We start from the raw sequence: 21,299 nt of genomic DNA on the forward strand, positions 1-21,299 counted from the left end.
AAGCTGTCCTGCACTGGATATATTTGAATGTACTTCATAGATTTAGATATCTAATCCTGCCTTGCTTACTTTTTCAGCGGTTGTCGTCCATATTTGAGCTGCATTTGATTCTGGTGCCATCAATAAGCTATGAAGCAGAGCAATCACCTCCGCTGCCATACTGTTTGCTACATGTCCACTGATAAATGGACGTACAGGATCCGTTCTGTAGAGAAGAAAAATATCACTTGCCCAATAATTCAAAACAGGATAGAAAGAGATGTTTCACTTGTTACCACTGCCCAAAACATGTGATGCAAGAGCAGGGCATTGATGGTTACTCTTCATTCCTACAAAGACATTCATGTTACTTTGAAGATTCCATAGTGACATTCTACCTAGCAAGTTCAGAATTCCTCTCCCGGCAAATGGAGGTTTGAGCCGTTTTCTTTTTGTCACCAGTTGACAGCCCACTAGTGGTTTCTGGACTGTTAGCTTCAACAGGTGGCCCGACACTGACAATTAGGCCAGACTGTGCCCACTTGGTAGCTTTCCGAAGAGCTGCAGCAGCCTCTTCTGTAATAACCTCACAGCAGCCACTCTGAGAAAGAAATATGGACAATATTCAGAGTGACTGTTTAATTAGCTCTCTTCAGGTCAAATCACCCCCAAAAGCAGCCATAACTAAAGGAATAATTTACCTGATAAATTTTAGTCCGGCCCTAACCCCTCCACTTGTGGTATAATCACAAAGAAATCAATACTTCCTTAAACTGTATTCATTATTCACACGGGATAGTTTTTTGTTTTATTTCAATATTTTTAAATCAATGAATTAATCAAGGAATAAATTTAATGCTATTAGTTTAGTTGGTCAGATAGAAACAACACCATATAACTGTTCTCTGATCAAAAAATTCATGAGTACTTCTGAGGCACATACCCATGAACATGAATTTAAAATCACATCTAGACTGCAAGCTTCTTTCGGAACAAGCTTTTCTGGAAATGATCTTCTGGAAAAACTGTTTCAAAAGAGAGTGTCTACACAGCAAAAGTGCAACGAAAAAATGATATGCTTTTTCAAAAGAGGGTATCCACATTGACTGGACACTATCTCGTATTTCAGTTGTGATTATTGGGGATAGAGTGGCCACCAGGGCACCTTTGCTTTTTCCTGGAGGCCTCTTCTTTCGTAAAAATACTCTCTTCTGTGTCCACACATGCCTTTTTCCAAAAAAGCTTTTTTCGGAAAAAGGCTTCTTCCTCGTAGAAAGAGGTTTACCACTGTCAGAAAAAACCCACCATTCTTTCAATTTTCTCTCGAAAAAATGCAATAGCAGTGTGGACGTAAGTGTAGTTTTTCAGGAAAAACGGCCATTTTTCCAGAAACATCCTGCAGTGTAGACATACCCTGAGAAAGCATTAGCAGAAATATTTTTGAAGCAACATATAACACCTCTTTTTCAAGAATTTACACATATCTGCCATTAACATTGTTAGAATGCTGAGGTTTATGAACAGGTGTCCCTGAATTTCACCAGTTTAACGTAAATATCAATTAGACAAAACTTTATCTATGTTGAAGAGGATTAAATTTAGTTTTTGGGTTATTTTACAGAAGGCTTAAGAACAGTGGGATAGTGAGACTTGTGAATGTCTAATGACTTCTAAGATGTTAAATAATTATCTTTATTATTTCCTTACTTTAGTCATGTCCCGATCCATCTTCACTACTTTCTCCATATTCGCTCCAGTACCAAGTCGGAATGGTCGACCTTCTGAACTACTACAATTGTAAGAATAAAACATATTGAATGTGTTTGTATTATGTAAAATTAGTGAACTAAACACTCCATATTTTTGTTTCATCCTAAAGACTCTCAGAGTATTCTATAACCTTTATTTACATGAATAACTCAACCAGCTCTTTCAAAAGCTTCAGGAGGTAGCCAAATTAATCTGTTACAGGAAAAACTTAAAAAACAAAACCAGCTCTGTAAAGACTTCTCTGCAGCAGAACTGCTTAACATCACCACAATTTTAAAGAGCTGAGGACACATGATGAGAAGTTAAGAAAGAGTTATTCACCTTGTGCAGTAACGGTAGTTCTTCGAGAGGTGTGGCCCTCTGGGTGCTACACTCTGGGTGCTGGTGCATCCTTGCACTGGGGACCAGAGACTTTTCCAGCAGCTTCTACCGCACCGTACATGCACTGTGGTGCCCCCTTGTGCCGTTGAAGTCTGTTAGACATGCACATGGCCCCTCCATTCCTTGTCTACTCATTAGAGCATGGGGCTCCAAAGCAGGGGAAGGAGGGAAAGTAGTGGAGCACCCACGGGAACACAAATCTCGAAGAACTACCATTACTGCACAAAGTGAGTAACTCTTTCCTCTCCTTCGAGTGGTGTCCACGTAGGTGCTCCACTCTGGGTGACTACACAGCAGTTGTCAGCCTGTGGAGGTGGGTTTGGAGCCCCGTGTTAGTCACTACGGATGGTACTGCTTGTCCCACTGCCCTGAAAGATGCGATTGAAGAGGAGAGAGCATAATGTGCGAATGTATAGCCAGATGACCAGGTGGCAGTATTACAAATGTCCTGGAGAGGAACATTGCTGAGAAAGGCTGTTGTGGAAGACATCGCCCTGGTGGAATGTGCTGTGATGGTTTCAAGTAAGTTTTATCAGAGTGTATAGCATGTATGAACACAGGAGAAGACTCATTTTGACATCTACTGAGGTGAGTTTGCTTGTCCCCTGGATCGTTCTGCATAGGACAGAAACATTACGCTCGCCAGGCACTGGTGCTGTCAATATAAAATGCAAGTGCCCTGCGGACATCAAGAGTGTGCCATGCAGCATGCACCGGATCGGCGTGCAGCTTAGGGAAAAAGGTAGGTAAGTATATGGGTTCATTGACGTGGAAGGGGGAAGGTATTTTGGGGAGGAACTTCAGGTGGGATCGAAGTGCAACTCTGTCTTTGGTGAACACTGTGTATGGGGTTCAGCCATTAATGCGGCGAGCTCACTCACCCTCCTACTAGAAGTTATTGCAACTAGGAAGGACATCTTCATTGATCGATGTGACCAAGAGCAGGTCGCTAGTGGTTCAAAGGGTGGTTTTGTCAAGCTCTTGAGTACTTGGTTCAGATCCCAGACTGGAACTGGTGGACGGACGGGTGGGAAAGTGTTCTGTAGACCCTTAAGGAACCTCTTGGTTATCGGGTTTGCGAGGAAGGAAACCCCCTGTTTGGTGCGATGAAACACTGCTATTGCAGCTGCGTGTACTTTAATGATGCTAAGAGCAAGGCCTGACTGTTTCAGGCATAAAAAGTAGTCCAACAGGATGGGGAGGGGGTCGGATTCTACGGTTGTCGTATGTGAGCACTTGCACCAGTGAGAAAATCTGTTCCATTTATAGAGGTATGTTCTCTTGGTGGATTGTCTTCTACTGTTGATCAGTATTTCTTTCACTGTTTCTGAACAGTTGTTTACAGCAGCCTGGAGCCATGAAGGAGCCAGGTGTGGAGATGAAGCTTGTGGCATTCTGGATGGATATTCCTCCCGTGATTCTGCGATAAAAGGTTATGATGGAGTGGGAAGGCATACGGATCTACCGTTTTCATGTTGTGAAGGTAAGGATACCAAGTCTGTCTGGGCTATGCTGGTGCCACTAGTATAACTCAAGCCTGAGCTGTCCTGATCTTGTTGAGAACCTTGTGTAGAAGAGGAAAAGGAGGGAAAGCATAAAGGAGAGGAGCATCCCACCTGATAGAAAAGGTGTCCCCGAGGAAGTGTTTCCCTGCTCTGGAGCAACAGAGGGGACATATCCTGTTGTTTCTTGTGGCAAAGAGGTCTATGTCTGGTTGGCCCCACAGGTAAAAGACTAGATCAAATGCATGCTTCTCTATTTCCCATTCGTGCTGGTCGTGGAACGTGCGGCTTAGCGCATCCAATGTGAGGTTGAATACTCCAGGAAGGTGGGAGGTTACCGGGGTGACCTGATGTATCAGGCACCAGATCCATAATTTGATGGCTTCCATGCAAAAGGATGGGGATCATGCACCTCCCTGTCAATTTATATAGTACATGCAGGTGGTGTTGTCTGTCATTATAGTAATGGACCTGCGAGCTATGTAAGGTTGGATGTGTTGATATGCATATCTGACTGCTCGTAATTCGAGGAGGTTGATATGAAAGTTTGTTCCATAAAGGACCATTTGCCTTAAGCTGTGATAGTCCCTAAATGGGCTCCCCAACCCATGAGCGATGTGTAGGTCATCATTGTAAGTGTGGGGGAAGGCCGCTGGAATGGTACGCCATCTAGCATGCTTTGTGAGTTTGTTCACCATTGTAGGGAATTGACGCATGGTGGGATAGTAACTAGTTTGGAAAGTTGATCCCTGAAGGGCTTGTAGGTTATGGCCAACCATGACTGTAGGCCCCTCATGCAGAGTCTGGCCAACTTGATGACATATGTTGTAGAAGCCATATGCCCGAGGATTTTGAGGCAGTCGCGTACCGTCATGGTCAGAGCTGATTGTGTACTTGTGATATGATCGTGTATGGTATTGAATCTGCGTTCAGGCAGAGTAGCCTTTGCTGCTACCATGTCAGGATGAGGGCCCCTATAAACTCTAACTTCTGGGTTGGGTATAGTGTGCATTTTGTATGGTTTATATGGAAGCCGATGTTGACCAGAGAGTCCATGGTAGTGTTGATCATGGCCTTTGTTTCCTGAAAGGACGACCCTTTTATGAGGCAGTAGTGTAGATATGGAAATATCTGACTCCTTGATGCCATAGTGAGGCCATCACGACTGCCAGAGTTTTGGAAAATTCCCTGGGGGCAGTTGAGAGGCCAAAGGGGAGCATTCGATACTGGTAGTGTTGGGTGCTCACCATGAATCGGAAGAAGCATCTGTATGCAGGATGGATTGTGTTGTGCAAGTAGGCATCCTGGAGGTCAAGAGCCAAAAGCCAGTCCCCTTGATCCAATGTGGGAATAATTGTTGCTAGGGTTACCATCCTGAAGCGGTGGTAAGCGATGTATTTGTTGAGTGTCCTTAGATACAATATAGGTCACCACACTCCACTCTTTTTCTGGGTTAGGAAGTTAGTTAAGTAAAACCCCTGACCATGGAATTCTGCTGGTACCTGTTCTATGGCATCCAACTGTAGTAGATGAGAGACTTCTTGTGAGATGGGTTCCTGAAGAGTGATGGGGTGGGAGGGAGGCAAGGAGGTGAAGGGGATGGCATAACCATGTTGGATACAGTCTAGGACCAGTTTGTCTAATGTGATTTGGGTCCACTGATGGAAAAAAGCTTGGAGACGATGGTTGAACTGAGGATGACTGGGCGCAAGTGGTATTGAGGTGATTTTCTGGCTCTCGACATATTTTTCCAATTTGGCTATGGGTGGATGGGTCATAGAGGAATTTTGTGTCTGCTGGTGTTGGGGTCTGCGATGTTGTGGCCTTTGTTTTTGGCGGAGATCGTATCTGGATTGTTGTCTATATGGCTCCCTGGGTCTCTAGTAGGTTGAGTACCTCGTTCTCTTAAAGGGGGGAATGTACATAAAAACATCTAGCCCAGTAGCCTGTCTGCCGACAGTGGCCAGCACCAGGTGCCTCAGAGAGGGTGGACTGAAGACAATGATCAAGCGATTTGTCTCCTGCCATCCTTCTCCAGCCTCTGACAAACAGAGGCCACTGGGAGTGTACATTCCCAGGGTCCTGAGAGTGGTGCGGGAGTCCTTCATGAAATGTAATATCTCGTCTGTCTTAGCAGCGAAGAGGTTGGTCTTGCTGATGGGCAGATCTTCAACCTTCTGTTGTAAATCTCTTGGGACTCCAGATGCCTGCAACCTTGAAATTCTGTCCAGTACATGGCAGATGCGGTTATACAGGCCACAGTGACTGCTACGTCCATTGCACACTGTAGGGCTGTACAGGAAATGGTGTTGCCTTCCTCCATGATGCAAAGGAGAGTTGATCTCTTGTGTTCTGGTAAGTGCTGAATTAGGTCTTGCAGCTTGCAATAGTTGGCATGGTCGTAATCCACGAGCATTACCATATAGTTTGCTGCTCTAAGGAGCAGGGTGGCAGAGGAATAGACTTTACAACCCATGATGTCGACTTTTTTATGGTCTCTGTCTTGTGGAATAGTCCTAAGATTAGGTTGTCTTCCCTTATGTCAAATGGAGTCTATCACTAATGAGTTTGGTAGGGGTTGGGTAAAGAGGAAACCTATTGTTTTTGGCGCAATGAAGTACTTGCAGTCTGCCCTTTTATTAGTTAGGGTAATGGATGCAGGAATATGCCAGATATTAACCGCTGGGTCCATAATAGCTTTGTCCATGGGGAGTGCTATTCGGGAGGTAGTGGGAGGCTGTAGTGTGCATAAGAGCCGGTATTGCTTCTCTTGTGCCTCCCGTAGATCTCGTTCTTGCGCCAAGACCACCCTATAGAAGAGGTCTTGGAATTTCTTTGAGTCGTTGCCAGATGGCGGGGTTTCAGCCATAACTGCCTCATCGGGTGAGGTTGAGGAGTTGTGCAAAGGGGATCTGTCTTCCTCTTCTGAGAGAGAGTCCTGTATCTTGGAGTGAGTAGGAGAATTGGGCTCAGTTACCAAGGTGGTAATTGGAGGAGAAGCCAATGGTGGTCTGGAGATGGTAGAGGGGGCACGATGGTGGCGTGGATCCCATGGCTGCCATTGAGTGGTATATGGCGGTGGTGAGTAGCCATACTGCTGTGCATACCATGTGTATGCCTCAGAGCTGGGCTGCCAAGAGGTAGGTCTGTAAGCAGGACTGAAGTGTTGGGAAGAAAATCTACTCCTTGATTCCGTGCCCACCTTGCTCGGAGATCGTGAGATGTTTGATGATCTGCATGAGTGCACCAACTAGATGGAGGATCCCGGTTAGATCGGTGCTGTTGGCATGCAGCTCTTTACTGGGGATCGATAGTGCGCACGTTCTTGAGATGGTGTCGCGGTGTGCGGTTTACTCGGTGCCAATGTTGCCCCCAGTACTGAGTGATCCGGTGGAGGCATGTTGGTGCGGGGCTTCTTTTGCACGGATGTCGGTGCCATTTGAGCCTGTTGTCTCGGTGCCGAGCAATCTCTATGTTGGCCCGCCAGTGTGGCCAGTGCCATTGGTGAAGCCCGTGCCATTGGTGCTGGTGGTGCAGATGGTCTCTGTTTCGGCTCCAAGTGGGCTCTCTTGTGCGATACCAGCATCTTGGATGGTGCCGTTCAGACATGCTGGGCCTATCCACAGTGCTGACCCTTGCAGTCATCATTACCGATGGTAGCGAATGAGCTGGAGAAAGACTCATTTTCGATACCATAAGGCCAGAGGGGGCAGAAGAATGAGATTTATCCATACCCTTGCTCTGGGAGGCCAGTTTTGGAACTGCTGGTGCGTCCTCTGACGGTGGTTGAAGCGACTTCTCGTAGAGGAGAGTTTTCAGTCTGTTCACTCGATCATGGCACGGTCTAGCCGTGAGTTTCGAGCAGTGGGGGCACTTTTGTGTCTGATGTAACTCCCCCAGGCACTTTATACACTTAGAATGCCCGTCGGAAATGGGCATAGCATCCCAGCATGTCTCGCACGTTTTAAAGCCAGGAGATCCCGGCATGAGTCATGGGGGAAAGGTGACAAGCTGCAAGAAATTTTTTTTTTTTAAACTTTTGAATGCGGAGGATTGGTAGGGGTAAAATAATTTGGATACTGAGGTAACTAATGGGATTAACTGGGTTTTTGATGGTTTTCTTTGACAGAGGTTGAGAGGAAAAGAGGCTCCGTCTGCTGCTAAGGACGGTAGAGAAGGAGCTGAGGGGCCGCACGGTGCGTGCACCTAACAGACTCCAACAGCACGGCATATGCGCGGTGCGGTGGAAACTGCTGGAAAAGTCTCCAGCGCGAGGATGCACTAGCACCCAGAGTGGAGCACCCACGGGGACATCACTCGAAGGAGAACCACTGTACTGAAACGGCAGGAGATTTAAGTATGGAGAGTGTAATTACTTGAATTGGAATTTGGCAATGCTTCTGTGGTTAATTCTCTTCCCCTCCGCCTCTCCCCCCCCCCCCCCAAAAATGAGTCAATTCTTTAGTGGCCATAAATGCCCAATAGTCTTGTTTTTGCATTTCATCTGAAAGATAGCACTGCTGGCAGGAATGGTGTAACACCATTGCCTGTTAGCATCATACCAAGGCAATGGCTTAAGAATGATTCAGAGTAAGGGTTGTCATGTAACAAACTGCCAACATCACTTCCTCCAGCATCCTACTTTTATTTTGGAGGGGTCTCTCGTGAGATTTACAGAGATCAAAATCTGAGTTATTATGACTGAATACTAAGATCACTTCAGTAATTCTAATGGAATTATGCTAATGGAGCGCTTTATTGAGAGTATCAGAGGGGTAGCCGTGTTAGTCTGAATCTGCAAAAGCGATGAGGAGTCCTGTGGCACCTTATAGACTAACTGAAGTGTAGGAGCATAAGCTTTCGAGGGCAAAGACCCACTTCGTCAGATGCATGTAGTGGAAATTTCCAGAGGCAGGAATAAATATGCAGGCCAGGATCAGGCTGGAGATGACCAGGTGGATCCAATCAAGGAGAATGAGTCCCACTTCTAGCAGCTGATCTGGAGGTGTGAATTCCAAGAGAGCAGAAGCTGCTTTTGTAGTTAGCAAGCCATTCACAGTCTTTGTTTAATCCAGAGTTGATTGTGTCAAACTTAAAGATGAACTGTAGCTCAGCAGTTTCTCTTTGAAGTCTGGTCCTGAAGTTTTTTTGCTGCAGGATGGCTACTTTTAGATCTGCAATTGTGTGTCCAGGAAGATTGAAGTGTTCCCCTACAGGTTTTTGTATGTTGCCATTCCTAATATCAGATTTGTGTCCATTGATTCTTTTATGTAGGGACTGTCCTGTTTGGCTGATGTATATAGCAGTGGGGCATTGTTGGCACATGATGGCATATATTACATTGGTGGATGTGCAGGAGAATGTACCAGTGACAGTATGGCTGATCTGGTTAGGTCCTGTGATGGTGTTGAAACCAACAGAACACCACTGGCCATCACCTACAGTCCCCAGCTAAAACCTCTCCAACGCATCATTAGTGATCTACAACCCATCCTGGACAATGATCCCTCGCTTTCACAGGCCTTGGGAGGTAGGCCGGTCCTTGCCCACAGACAACCCGCCAACCTGAAGCATATTCTCACCAGCAACTACACACCGCACCATAATAACTCGAATTCAGGAACCAATCCTTGCAACAAACCTCGGTGCCAACTCTGCCCACATATATACACCAGCAACACCATCACAGGACCTAACCAGATCAGCCATACTGTCACTGGTACATTCTCCTGCACATCCACCAACGTAATATATGCCATTTTCCTGGTATGCTAAGGAATGGGTTCTCTATTTAATTCTTTTCAAATCACATTGAAAAGGAGTTTTCTGCTTCTTGCTGTGGTTTCTGAGTGGATCCAAGAGCAACACACCCAAAACAAGCTGCAACTCCTTTACCACCTCTTTTTGTACATCTGCCTCTAAAGTTTCATCTTTGTTCCTGTTGTCACTGGTTCATACACTCTCACAGATCCTGGGGAAGAATATTAACATAAGCTTCCCTTTCATTTGTGCACAGGTAAGGTAACTATCTCACTGAATTAGACATGAATTGCATTTGACCATCGACAAAGCAGTGAACCTGACTATACACCAATTGCTGTCAAACACACAAAAACAAATAGGTGAAGACAAATACATTCTTCCTCTAACTTATCAATATAAATGGAAGTTTGACTTTTGATTTGATGTTGCCTGTACAACAATGACCACGTTTGAGGAACTGTGGTTTAATTTGCGCATTTCTATTTATGCAAACTATATAGTATCACCAGTACGTACTCACTTCTAGATAAAAATCCTACAATTTAACAAGCAGCAACAGAAAACAGAATTTGAAGCATTTTGCTTTTGCTCAGCTATGATCATTTCTAGCACAAAACCCTTACTGCTCTGGCACAGTCCATAAATAAAAGATGAAAGCCCCTGAATAGCTCTGTTAATTCTAATCCACTGAATAAAAGTTACCTCAGTAAGGGCTGAAGGACTTCATGGGATGACTGATCTTCCCGTTTGTGAATAAAAATAGAAAGTTTGCCATCCACTGCCTCACTCTCTTCTCCAGGGTCTTTATCTCCTTTTATGGAATTTTTGGGGCTGGTTTTTGCCAGAGTGATATCTGGTTCAGAAGCAGTTGGAGACAGAACTGTCTGACAACCTTTGAGCAGAAAGGAAAAAGAACAAAGTCAGATACTTTAAATGACTGGTTTGAAATCAGTTTCCATAACTCATTTGTCTGGCTTTAAAAGCATTTCCTTTAGATTTATCTGAGCTTTCTTTCATGTGTCTACAATAATCATCTTATTCAGAAAACGGAACTATTCTGAACAATCAGAATACAAGTGTTATAGAAACAGGTCTAATACTAGATATTTGAACTCATATTGCTGTTAAGATTTTGGCAAGATAATCATCTGAATGCTAGCATTTAGGAGACATTTATCCTTAGTGAACTTTTTGCTAATCTCTTACACAATCATGCATTATTTCTCAAGCTCATACAACATTTATTACATGTAATAAGAACAAATATTTAGACATGAGAAACTGTTAAGCACCTGGCACTACATAATCTGCCAGTTTTGCTAACAGCAGTGATGCAATCTTGGAGGCGGGGTCACTGGGGTCATCTTGTTCACTGTTCAAGGAAGGCACAGAGTAACTCCATGGGGGCAGTTCAACATTTCCACAGTCTTCTACACTCATGAGAGGAAGAGCAGCACGGCACAGCTGGAGGATTATAAGGACGAGTTTTGGAGAGGGGCGTTGGTCCAAAAGCAGTGAGAGAAGTTTGGACACACAGGCTGGCTGGCTCAGGATAGCTTTACCTATGTGACTCCTGAAAGAAAAGAACATAGTCATCTCTCTGACTGCAAAACAGGAAAGTTAAATTATTCTCTTGAAATCAAATATAAACTACATGATGACAGGTTTCACAGGTAGCTGTATTAGTCTGTTTCAGCAAAAACAACCAGGAGCCCAATGGCACCTTGAAGACTTATGATTAAGTCTGATGAAGTGCATTACAACTCACAAAAACTACAAGATGACATTCTTGCCACTGGTAAAAGGATCTTTATAGTGATACATGATTACATTATTAAAGCCCTTACATAAAAATTAAGTCATGATCAATTTCAAATGCAAGAGAAATACCCCATTATTTATCTCTGCTGTCTCAAGCCTCTTACACAACTCCCATAAAATGTTTGTCTATTTCCCACATAATCCCTCATAAAACAGCTCTTCAAGATTGTTCCGTTATTTGAAATTTTATCACAAATTTTAGAGCAAAACAATTCAAATGTTGCTATTTAGTCTCATTAATCCTCCAGCTCAAAAAAATCCAAGAAAGCTTCTCTAGACACCAAAGTTTATAAGCATAAGCACAACTGTGAATACTGTGATATTCAGTTCCACTAATCTCTTTTGTAACACGTAAGTACTGTATTATTTCAGTATATACTACACAGCCCCGGGCAAATACAAAACAGTTATTTAACAGTGGTATTACTGCAGCTGTATGTCACGTTTCATCAACAAAAAGATTCCATATGCTGTAAGATGCCAAAAACACTTTGCAAAACTGCAGTTTTTATATTCAATCTTGCAGTTGTTCCCAGTGTACAACTCCTATTGAGGTAATAAAAACCAGGACCACAGAGTCAGGTTTAAAATGATATTATACTGAATGGTTGCATTCTTACTGAATAAACCATTTGCTCGGTTGCAGCATATATCTTAAAAACATGCAGGAATGTGACAAAAGTAAGTTAATGTTGTTAGACAAGAACTGTGCCGTGACAAATATAGTTTTTGATTTTTGAAAGTAATGATGGACATCTACACATCTGCACCCACTGTCAGTAAGTTATTAATCCTAAAATTTATCATAAATGTGTTTATACTGCACGTCACATTTCTAAATAACTTTAAGCTTTTGGAATAGTATTGAAAGAGGTGTCATTATCTTTACTATTTCCATTAGATGGAGAGTAAGCCATTAAAAAATGACTATCAAAATTCTTCCAATACCTTGACAAGTCATTAAGAAGGCTAAGTACATCTTGCAGTGCATCATTTCCAGCAGCCTGGTTACCACAACATTCTGTGGCTCGTGCCAGGTGATTGGTGAGAAGACTGGAGACCTGTCGAGCCAGACCAGAATGAACAGCTTCCGTTGACCCACCTTCAAAAGTAATGCAAAAATATACAAATGTAATTGTGTACATGATAAAAAAGTATATTGGAAAAAACCTAAACACATTTATTTAAAGTACAAGTTTTGCTTATAGATATAATTGAGTTACAATCGAACTTGCAATAACAGCTCACAGATAGCAAATCGACAGGGAGTCTTATGATACAGAGTAGTTGAACATACTATTCTATTTATGTGGATAATATTTAAGTGGGTATTTTTCCCACCAATGTAATTTTGCTAACCCAGACTCCAGAAATTTCTGAGGGGTATAAACACAGAAGTGCTGGTTTTCTATGAATATAGGAACACGAGAGTCAAAAGAACTTTTTCAAGTTTGCCAGCAGCCTGTCAGATTAAAAAATCCTGAAAGAGAAAATTACTCCCCTGGAGTTGTTACATCAAGGAAGAATTCGAGCCATTACATTTACAGTTGATTAAACCTGAGACTAAGTCACCTAAGTCTCTCCCTCTCAAAAAATTCTATAATGAAAAACTTCTCTTGATTCGTTTAAAACTACTACCTTCCCATTCGTTTTAAAATCCCATCTCAATAGTAATTTTATCATCTAGCTCTAAGACAACATTTTTCATCAATGAATTTCAAAGCATTTCATAAGTTACTATATATTTAGACACACACACACACACACACACACACACACACACACACACACACACACACACACACACACAGTTACAATATTTTATGTTTAATAAAAATAATTATCCCTAAATGTCAGTGGCTGGTCAATGCAAGTTTCACAAAGCATATACTATTTCTTCTCATACAGTCAACTCAATGTCTAGCAGCGATTTTAAAATACACAATACAGAATATCAACATTGCTCTTACCCTCTTCTTTTTCCCATTCAACACAGCGATTGGCTAGAACCTGGAAGGCAGCCCAAGCCATTGTAGCCACTTTCTGTTTCTTAGTCTGTTTTTCATTTGAGCTGGATTCTGTCTGGCTGCTTAAACTACAGAGTCTGTCCATAAGCTGTACCAGGCCACTGCGTACCAGGCACTTCTCCTCACTCCTGTTCAGAAGAATAATGAATTCAGGTTGCACTGTAATAACCTCTCAACTATTTTTCACTTACACAAGCTATCCCACATTTCTCTGCTTCTGTACTGTATCCATTTATCATTTCTTGCATTGGACAATTCAATGTTTCCTCCATTACTTTATCCTTAGAGAGGACAAAATGCAACAGGATATTCTCCAAGTTTGTCATCCAGAATTATTCCTAAATGTCATGATACCAAGCTGTTCCTAATAGATTAAATGCTACATAAATAGTTATCAAATTTATATGCGGTCTACAGGGCATTATTTTAAATTATGCCACCTGCTAAAAATGGAAGACACAATCTTCTTTCTTTCTTATCTCACATCATTAATAACAGTAATATTTTACATTTGTTTAGAGCTTTATAGATTCATAATGCACTCACGCCCAAAGCATCCCAAGACACAGTTTGGTTGGTTCTATGCTTACTTCAGGTAAACTATGAAAGCTGAAGTGTCTTGCTCAGTGCTACAGAACAAATCAGTGGCAGAGGCAAGACTTGGCTCTGCCTGTGCCCAAACCTGTGTGTCTATTCCTCAGCAATACACTGTCAGGAGATATTACAGGGTGATTTCAAAACCAGGATGCTAAGTGCAGGGAAAACTTCATCAGCATAGGAAAAATGGATGTGTGTATGAGAGAGAAAGGGAATGAGTGAGAAAGAGAGAGAAACAGTGTAAGAAAATGGTTCATAATCCACCCTCAGCCACACAAAACACTTGTGCTAATAGTACTGAATTGTGTACATATCTCAGAGTTGATCCAATAAGTTCAGACTTTCTAAAATGCCATTTACAGGGTCAGAGGACTGAAAAAAAGGAGGTATATCCCAATCTACATAAAACTTCCTTTTGAAGCAACACTTAACTACATGGCACAACTATATCAAAATTATTGAACCATTCTTTTCTCTCTCTCTTTGAAGCAAAATGTTTCCTACCTTGTATATGGTATAGTACATAAGAGGCCAATGCTATTTGCACAAGCAATGGGGTAACGAGCACACAATGAAACCACTGAGGTCATGGTCTCTCCAAAGGCTTCTTGGACTTGTTCCACCATCCCACCACACGTGAGTTCTTCAATTCTGTGGGAAATTTTACATTTTAAATTGTGTCTTTCTGCACCGAGAACAATTAAAAGTTTCCAAACATAGCTACAGGAAATCACCATCATTTGAAAGAAATTATGAAAGTTTTAGACACAAAAGTTCTATACCAGATTTATATAAAATGTAAGAAATTCTTAGTGCTACAAAATATGGTCTTCTTGCTCTACTCCTCAAAATAAATATAAAATAATGCATGCATAATCACCTTTCTGCCTATAGACTTGACTGAGAAACTGGTTCCAGACATTAAACAAAATATTTACATTTCTTTTTACAGTTAAAAATGTTTTGATACAGCTGCCACAATGTTGTTACCTTATACCATAAAATCCACTCTTTCAGATCTTACTGATTCATTTTATTGTGTGTTTTGATTTAAAATCACACACATAAAAGAATCTCTCATGTGCTCTTGCCTTTAGATCAAAATACATTATACAACTGTTAAGAACCAAAACACCTAAATATTTTACTTCCGTAGCCCTGCACACTAGGGATGTGAAAGGTTAACCCATAATCATTATCCTTAGTGGGTGATGCTTACTGGTTCTGGTTTACTGTTGGGGGGTGGAGCAGCTACCCACCTGCCATGGGCAGGAAGCTGGGGTAACTCCTAGACCTGGCACGAGCCAGGACTGAGCCGGCCTTACTCAGTCCTGGCTCATTCTGGGTCTAGCAGCCCCTGTCCACAGGGGGTCCCAACTTCCCTCCAGGACCCCACACAGAAAGGGGCTGCTCCTAGAGCAGCCTTCTCTGCCTGCACTGCTGCCTCCCCCCACCCCCAGCCTCTGATATAGAGGCAGTAAGGGAGGGGGGAAATGCAAGTAGTCAATTCAACTACTTGATAAGGCTAGGCTTATCGGATAGTCGACTAATCGATTACTCTTTTACATTCTTATCCAGAGCTGCCCCTGTCACCAGTGGTCTGCATTTGTTACCCCTACCCCTTGATTGGTTAACCAGTCAAATTTCGCATTTGCATCCCTATTGCACACAGCCACTATGCAGCTAAAACAACATAAACGAAATCTAAGTCTCTGTTCATCAGTGTTTCAATTTTTTCCATCCATGTGCAGAATAAATTTTATGTGCACTGAGGAATGTGTGCATGTGCGCCATCAGTAGAAACACATGTTGCTGGCTGTGGGCACTGTGCTAATCAGCTGGGTGATATCTGAATCTCTCCTGGGTGGAGGCCCAAGTGCTCAACTTACAGGGAACACTGCTACTCTCTCAAGTCTTCTAGGTCAGCAGTTCTCAACTACTGGGTCATTGGCCAAAAGTGACTAAGAGACGGCAGCAGATACAATGGTGTTAAGGTTACAATTCCTACTTCTTTCTCTGTCTTTAGTCATCTAGTGAGATGAATTTGCTTAAATCACTTACAATTAACCCTGAACTAGTAGCGTCCCATAAGACTTTATCAAACCTGCATGTTCTGACAAGCTATAGGACCATAATGTCCAACCAGTTCTGAAGCAGTAGTCACTCTAGTGGGACTACTATAGCAAACTAGCCACACTCAGCCAGCCAAATAATCACATTGTTCAAACCAACTAGCCACACTCAACCAGACAAATAGCTAGATGTGGCTAGTGGCTAGCATGTTGGACACCACAGCTATAGGACCTAGCAATTCTTTTGAAGCACTGTGGGAAATATTAAAAGGTATTCCAAGAAATCTGAAAATTCATGCCCTGGCAAGGTAAGAAAGTTATTTCTTTAGCTGCTGTTCGTATAATGCAGTACACCTCCTTGCATAAAGCACACCACTTAGTCCCGAGTTTAACAAAGTTGTGATTAACAACTTACCTTGGTCCTCCTTGAAGTACCATAGTCACTGGACCCACAAGATGTGTAACACCACCAACCCGAACAGCTGCTGTTAGGAGCTCTCTCATATGCACGAGTGCCTGTTTCCTTGTATTCCCACGACGCCATCGGGTCTGAGCAGCTAATAGAAAACTGCTACTGGATACCTAATAAAGAATTGTCGGTTTTACTACATATGCCCCATTCTGTACCAAATTTAAAATGGATGTTACATTTGTGCTTGAGTACATACGGAGTTAGCAGGTTGAACATGACATACCGCTTGGTCAGGATTTGTCCCAATGAAAGCAAACAGCTGCCCTAACAAGACACTGTATGTAGGTTTATCTCTGCTATCTTCAATGGTCAAAGACTGAAGAAGAGTAAAAGAGCTACTTCTATGACTAGTGACATGGCGCCGCCTATGGGAAAACAACACTTATTAGAGAATTTAAAAATGGGTTGATCTATGAAAAATTTTCTTCTAAAACCAGGGTATGTTAGTAACAGAAATACAGAATATACTGTTAGGTGTTTCATACAGCAATTCAGTGGACCAGCATCCATACCTCTGAGTAGATCTAGTGAACTCCAAATCTTCATTTCCAATCATTTCTAGGTCAGAAGGTGCTGACATGCTCCGAAGAAAGACAGGCTGACGGACAGCATGAGATATCACTTTTGTTTCAGATGCTGACTTACAAGCTGCAATGTAATAAAACAATGTTTTGTCACTGCTGGTTTCTGCATTTCATTTTTATAGCAAGTTTCCATAGTAAGGTAACCTCTGACAAAAAAAAAGTATTGTAGATAAGCTATCCATCTTCTTAAACCCGTCTCTTTACTACATCCAGTAATAGCCTTATAATTAAATATTTACTTATAATGTGAGATGGCAGAATGTGGAATTATTTATCAATTGGAAAGGAGAGGGATCAGAGGTCATTTAGCACTAATTACTATATTTTTAAAATTAAGCTATATAACTGAGAAATTTAAAAGACTAACAGCCTATGTTTGAAATATAATTGTTATTAATGTTGCACATTCCCCTGATTGGTTCTGAAATTAGTCAAATAACTCTATTCACAGAGCTATGCTGGTAAAATGACAACACTGATATGAAAATCGTAAAGAGGGACATATAAGTTCAATGCCCCTAAAAACAAATTCACTGCTTGTTAAATGGAAAAGGAATAATAAGTAGGGAAATGTGATTTTAAGGGCTATTACAAGTGATTAATTATGGGTAGGTCCTCCGAGAGGGGGTAGGAGCAAAGAGAGCAATTGTCCCAGGGCCTGGAGACTTAACAGGACCCAAGACTCCAGCCACTGCCACAGTAGCAGTGGTGGCAGCGAGAGCCACAGGCCCTTTAAATTGCTGCTGGTGCACTGGGCTGAGCGCTCTGGGCAGCACAAAGGGCTGGCTGGGGAGAGGGCCTCTTCCACCCTTTGTGTTGCCCCTTCCAAGAGTGCAGTGCTGCACCCCCCTTGCCCAGCGGTCCATGGAGGCTGTTGCTCTGCTGATTACAGGTGTCAATTATATTAATAGCAAACATTCAGGTGTAATAATCCAATGCACTGTAAACTGGTACCTGGGGTCTCAGCAGGGGTACCGGATATACTTCTTGTGAGACCAGCTTGCGCTGCAATAGTAACATGCAATAGTAGCTCTGCTCTATTCATCAAGCTCTTTACCAATGCTTTTGTTTTAGCCAAGGGATGCGAGGACTTCTGAATCAGAGAATTGACTTCTTGAAAAAATTTCTCCCTAAAATGGTGAATGAAAAATTTGTTCTTCATTCCTTCTGACATAACTGGTAAAATTTTAATGATGTCCATCTTATAATCTCTTACTTATTGTTTTTGAGTTAAGAAACAAATTGAACACAGCAAAACCAGGGTTCTTCTTCCTCCCTTCCCTTTACATATCTGTAAATAGTTAACTGTATTTATGTCTCCAGTATTTCAAATTTTGATGAACTTGGATGATCCCCAAAATGATCCTCTTTATGCAGTTACCAGCAATGAGGAGAGGCCTTTCAATTCTATTGTCAATACAATCTAGTCAAGGCTTCTGTTCCACTTTGTAAGTAAAAATCACCGAGAAGTTGAATGCAAGACTTAGATCTTGATTTGAAAAGATGCTTAACCACATGCATAACTTCAAACCTGTGGGTAGTCTCCTTTAACTTAGTAAAGCCATGTCTACACTACGAAATCAGGTTGAATTTATTGAAGTTGATTTTTAGCACCTGATTTTGTAAAGCTGAAGATGCATGCCCCCACTTTGTGCAAGAATTCAACGTAGTTTAAAGTAGCACATTCCTAGTAGAGTGGCTACCATCAACTTTGAGAGTGATGCTCTGTGGGTAGCAAACTGGGGCCAAAACTGAACAACAGGTGCTTCTGGATACATGCAGTCAGCATCCCATAATGTACGTGTCTCCTTCCTCTTCCGCTGCTTGAAAGCAACAGCAATCAGTCTTTTCATGCCTTTTCCCCCCCCTGGTTTTCTGTGCAGATGCCATAGCATGGTAAGCATGGAACGCATCCCTGAATCTATTCAGCAGCAAAGTGTGATGGTAATCATATTAACCACAGTGTGCCTTAGGCTGGAGTATATCCAGAGTGTATCTAGGGTCCGCTGGAACAAGGTTCAAAACAAACAAAAGAAACTTTTTCTTCACTCAGCACATAGTCAATCTGTGGAACTCCTTGCCATAGGATGTTCTGAAGACTAGGACTTTAATAGAAAAACGAGCTAGATAGATTCATGGAGGTTAGATCCATCAATGGCTATTAGCCAGGATGGGTAGGAATGGTGTCCCTAGCTTCTATTTGTCTGGAAACGGGTGACAGGAGAGGGATCACGAGGATTACCTGTTGTGTTCCTTCTCTCTGGGCATCTGGAATTGGCCACTGTCAGCACATAGGATACTGGGGTAGATGGACCTTTGGTCTGACCCAGTATGGCCATTCTTATGTTCTAATGAGGATGAATCTCAGGAGGCCATGAACATACTCTTCTGCAAAGCACTTGAGTTGAGCAACTTGCAGATACTGCCGACATTTGATTGTCTGGATACACAGAACATCAATTCTGGTGCTGTGAGACAAGTGCAGAGTGGTGGGACTGCATGCAGTTATGGGACAACCAGCAGTGGCTGCAAAACTTTCACATGCGTACGGCTACTTTCGTGGAAGTATGCAGACTGCTTTCTCCCAGCCTGAAGTGCAAGAATACCAGAATGAGACCTGTTCTGGCACTGGAGAAGTGAGTGGCAGTAGAGCCTGTGGAGGCTTGCAGTACCAGATGAGCTAATGGTGAACTGCAAATCAATTTGGACTGGGAAATCTACAGTGGGGTTATTGTGATCCAAGGCACTCAATACCCTGCTGCTACGTAGGGTAGTGACACTGGGGAACGTTGATACCATAGTGGATGGTTCTGCTGCAGTGGGGTTCCTTACATGTGGGGGGAGGAGGAGGGGAGGGAGGGTGATAGAATGCACATCCCTATCTTGGCACCTGACCATCTTGCCAAAGAGTACATAAACCACACAGGGTACTTCTTGAGGGTGCTGCTGGTGGATTACAAGGGCTGTTTCACCGACATCAGTGTGGGATGGTCAGGAAAGGCGTATGACACACGCATCTTTCGGAACTCCTGCCTCTTCACCAAGCTGCACGCTGGAACTTTCTTCCCAGACCAAAAAAATTAACATCAGAGACATTAAAATGCCAATATAATCCTTGAAGACCCAGCTACCCCTTGCTCCTGTGGCTCATGAAGCCATGCATAGTCAGCCTGGACTGGTATAAGAAGCAGCTCAACTAAAGGCTGAGCAAGTGCAGAACAGTGGTAGAATGTGCTTTGGGCATTTAAAGTGAATATTTCACAGTCTACTGACTAGGATGGATCTCAGTAAAACCAGCATTCCTATCATTGTGGCAGCTTGTGATATGCTCCATAATATTTGTGAGAGTCAGGGGGAAAGTTTTATGCCAGGGTGGGGGAACTAAGCACAGCATCTAGCCAATAATTATGAGAAGCTAGACACCAGGGCAATAAGGAGAACACAGCAAAGGGCACTGCAAATCAGAAAAGCCTTGAAAAACAGCTTTGTGAATGGCCAGATGATTTGAGAGTCACGCATATTGCTCTAAAGGTGTCACTGCATTTAGTATGCTTGCCTGTAACCTCCCCCCAAACCCTCAACACAAGCAATAAGAGACTGTTCAGAAATCATGCACTTCTATTTTAGGAATCCAGCGGGGATAGAAAAAGAGTTCAGGCTGGGAGCTTTGGGGTGTGTATTATGTGTGTTAAGACTAGTCTACAAGCATTTGTTTATCAGATAATAATGTCGACTAGTCAATTCCTCCCCTTGCTGCCTCTGTGAAATAGAGGCAGCAAAGGGGAGGTGAGAGGGGTACTTCAAAGTGACAGTGCGTTCTGGGGCTCCAAGAGATAAGGCTACGAAACTCAGTGAGGAGGAAATATGGGTCCACTAGGGCTGCAGGAGGTGCCTATGCCCATAGCAGTCCTGGAAGGCTGCCATGCACTAGGGCTGCAGGAGGTGCCTATGCCCATAGCAGTCCTGGAAGGCTGCCATGTGTGCCTATGCCATCACATCCATCCATGGCTCTCAAGACTCTCTCCTGGTTTTTCATTTCCAGTTCCCTGCACCCTCTCCTACCCTCATGCTCCGCTTGCATCTCCTGCAGCAGCCTATTCTCTGCTTGCTTAATCACTCCCTGTTCAAGTGGTCAGATTGCATTTGCTCCTTGAACATGCCATACCTAGTAAGTTTTTGCCTGCATATTTGTGCTAGCCAGACAGCTGGTGGAGCCAGCGGAGCATGCAGCATCGTCGCTGCTGTTCCCACTCTAATGAAAAGCGAAGGGCAGACTTTCCAGGAGATATGTTGTTGAGGGTAAAACAATCTTTTAGCATAAAGGAAGATCT

The 21,299-nt window shown here is 42.9% G+C and overlaps 1 protein-coding gene across 5 annotated transcripts in view; it reads right to left on the reverse strand.

Moving 5' to 3' along the window:
- Positions 1-21,299, reverse strand: part of HECTD4 (HECT domain E3 ubiquitin protein ligase 4) — a 146,356-nt gene that overhangs the window by 48,327 nt on the left and 76,730 nt on the right. For all 5 annotated transcript variants that reach the window (XM_075898745.2, XM_075898744.2, XM_014572912.4 and 2 more), the window contains 12 exons: positions 17,923-18,098; positions 16,897-17,032; positions 16,608-16,749; positions 16,328-16,494; positions 14,345-14,491; positions 13,187-13,371; positions 12,165-12,318; positions 10,688-10,968; positions 10,098-10,287; positions 1,687-1,768; positions 378-580; positions 70-205 (listed from right to left, as the gene is read on the reverse strand). In XM_075898745.2, the coding sequence (XP_075754860.2) occupies positions 70-205; positions 378-580; positions 1,687-1,768; positions 10,098-10,287; positions 10,688-10,968; positions 12,165-12,318; positions 13,187-13,371; positions 14,345-14,491; positions 16,328-16,494; positions 16,608-16,749; positions 16,897-17,032; positions 17,923-18,098 (1,999 nt within the window). The remainder of the gene's footprint in view (positions 1-69; positions 206-377; positions 581-1,686; positions 1,769-10,097; positions 10,288-10,687; positions 10,969-12,164; positions 12,319-13,186; positions 13,372-14,344; positions 14,492-16,327; positions 16,495-16,607; positions 16,750-16,896; positions 17,033-17,922; positions 18,099-21,299) is intronic.

Source organism: Pelodiscus sinensis, chromosome Z, assembly GCF_052426305.1.
Source record: "Pelodiscus sinensis isolate ZL-2025 chromosome Z, ASM5242630v1, whole genome shotgun sequence".
Classification (NCBI taxonomy): Eukaryota; Metazoa; Chordata; order Testudines; family Trionychidae; genus Pelodiscus; species Pelodiscus sinensis.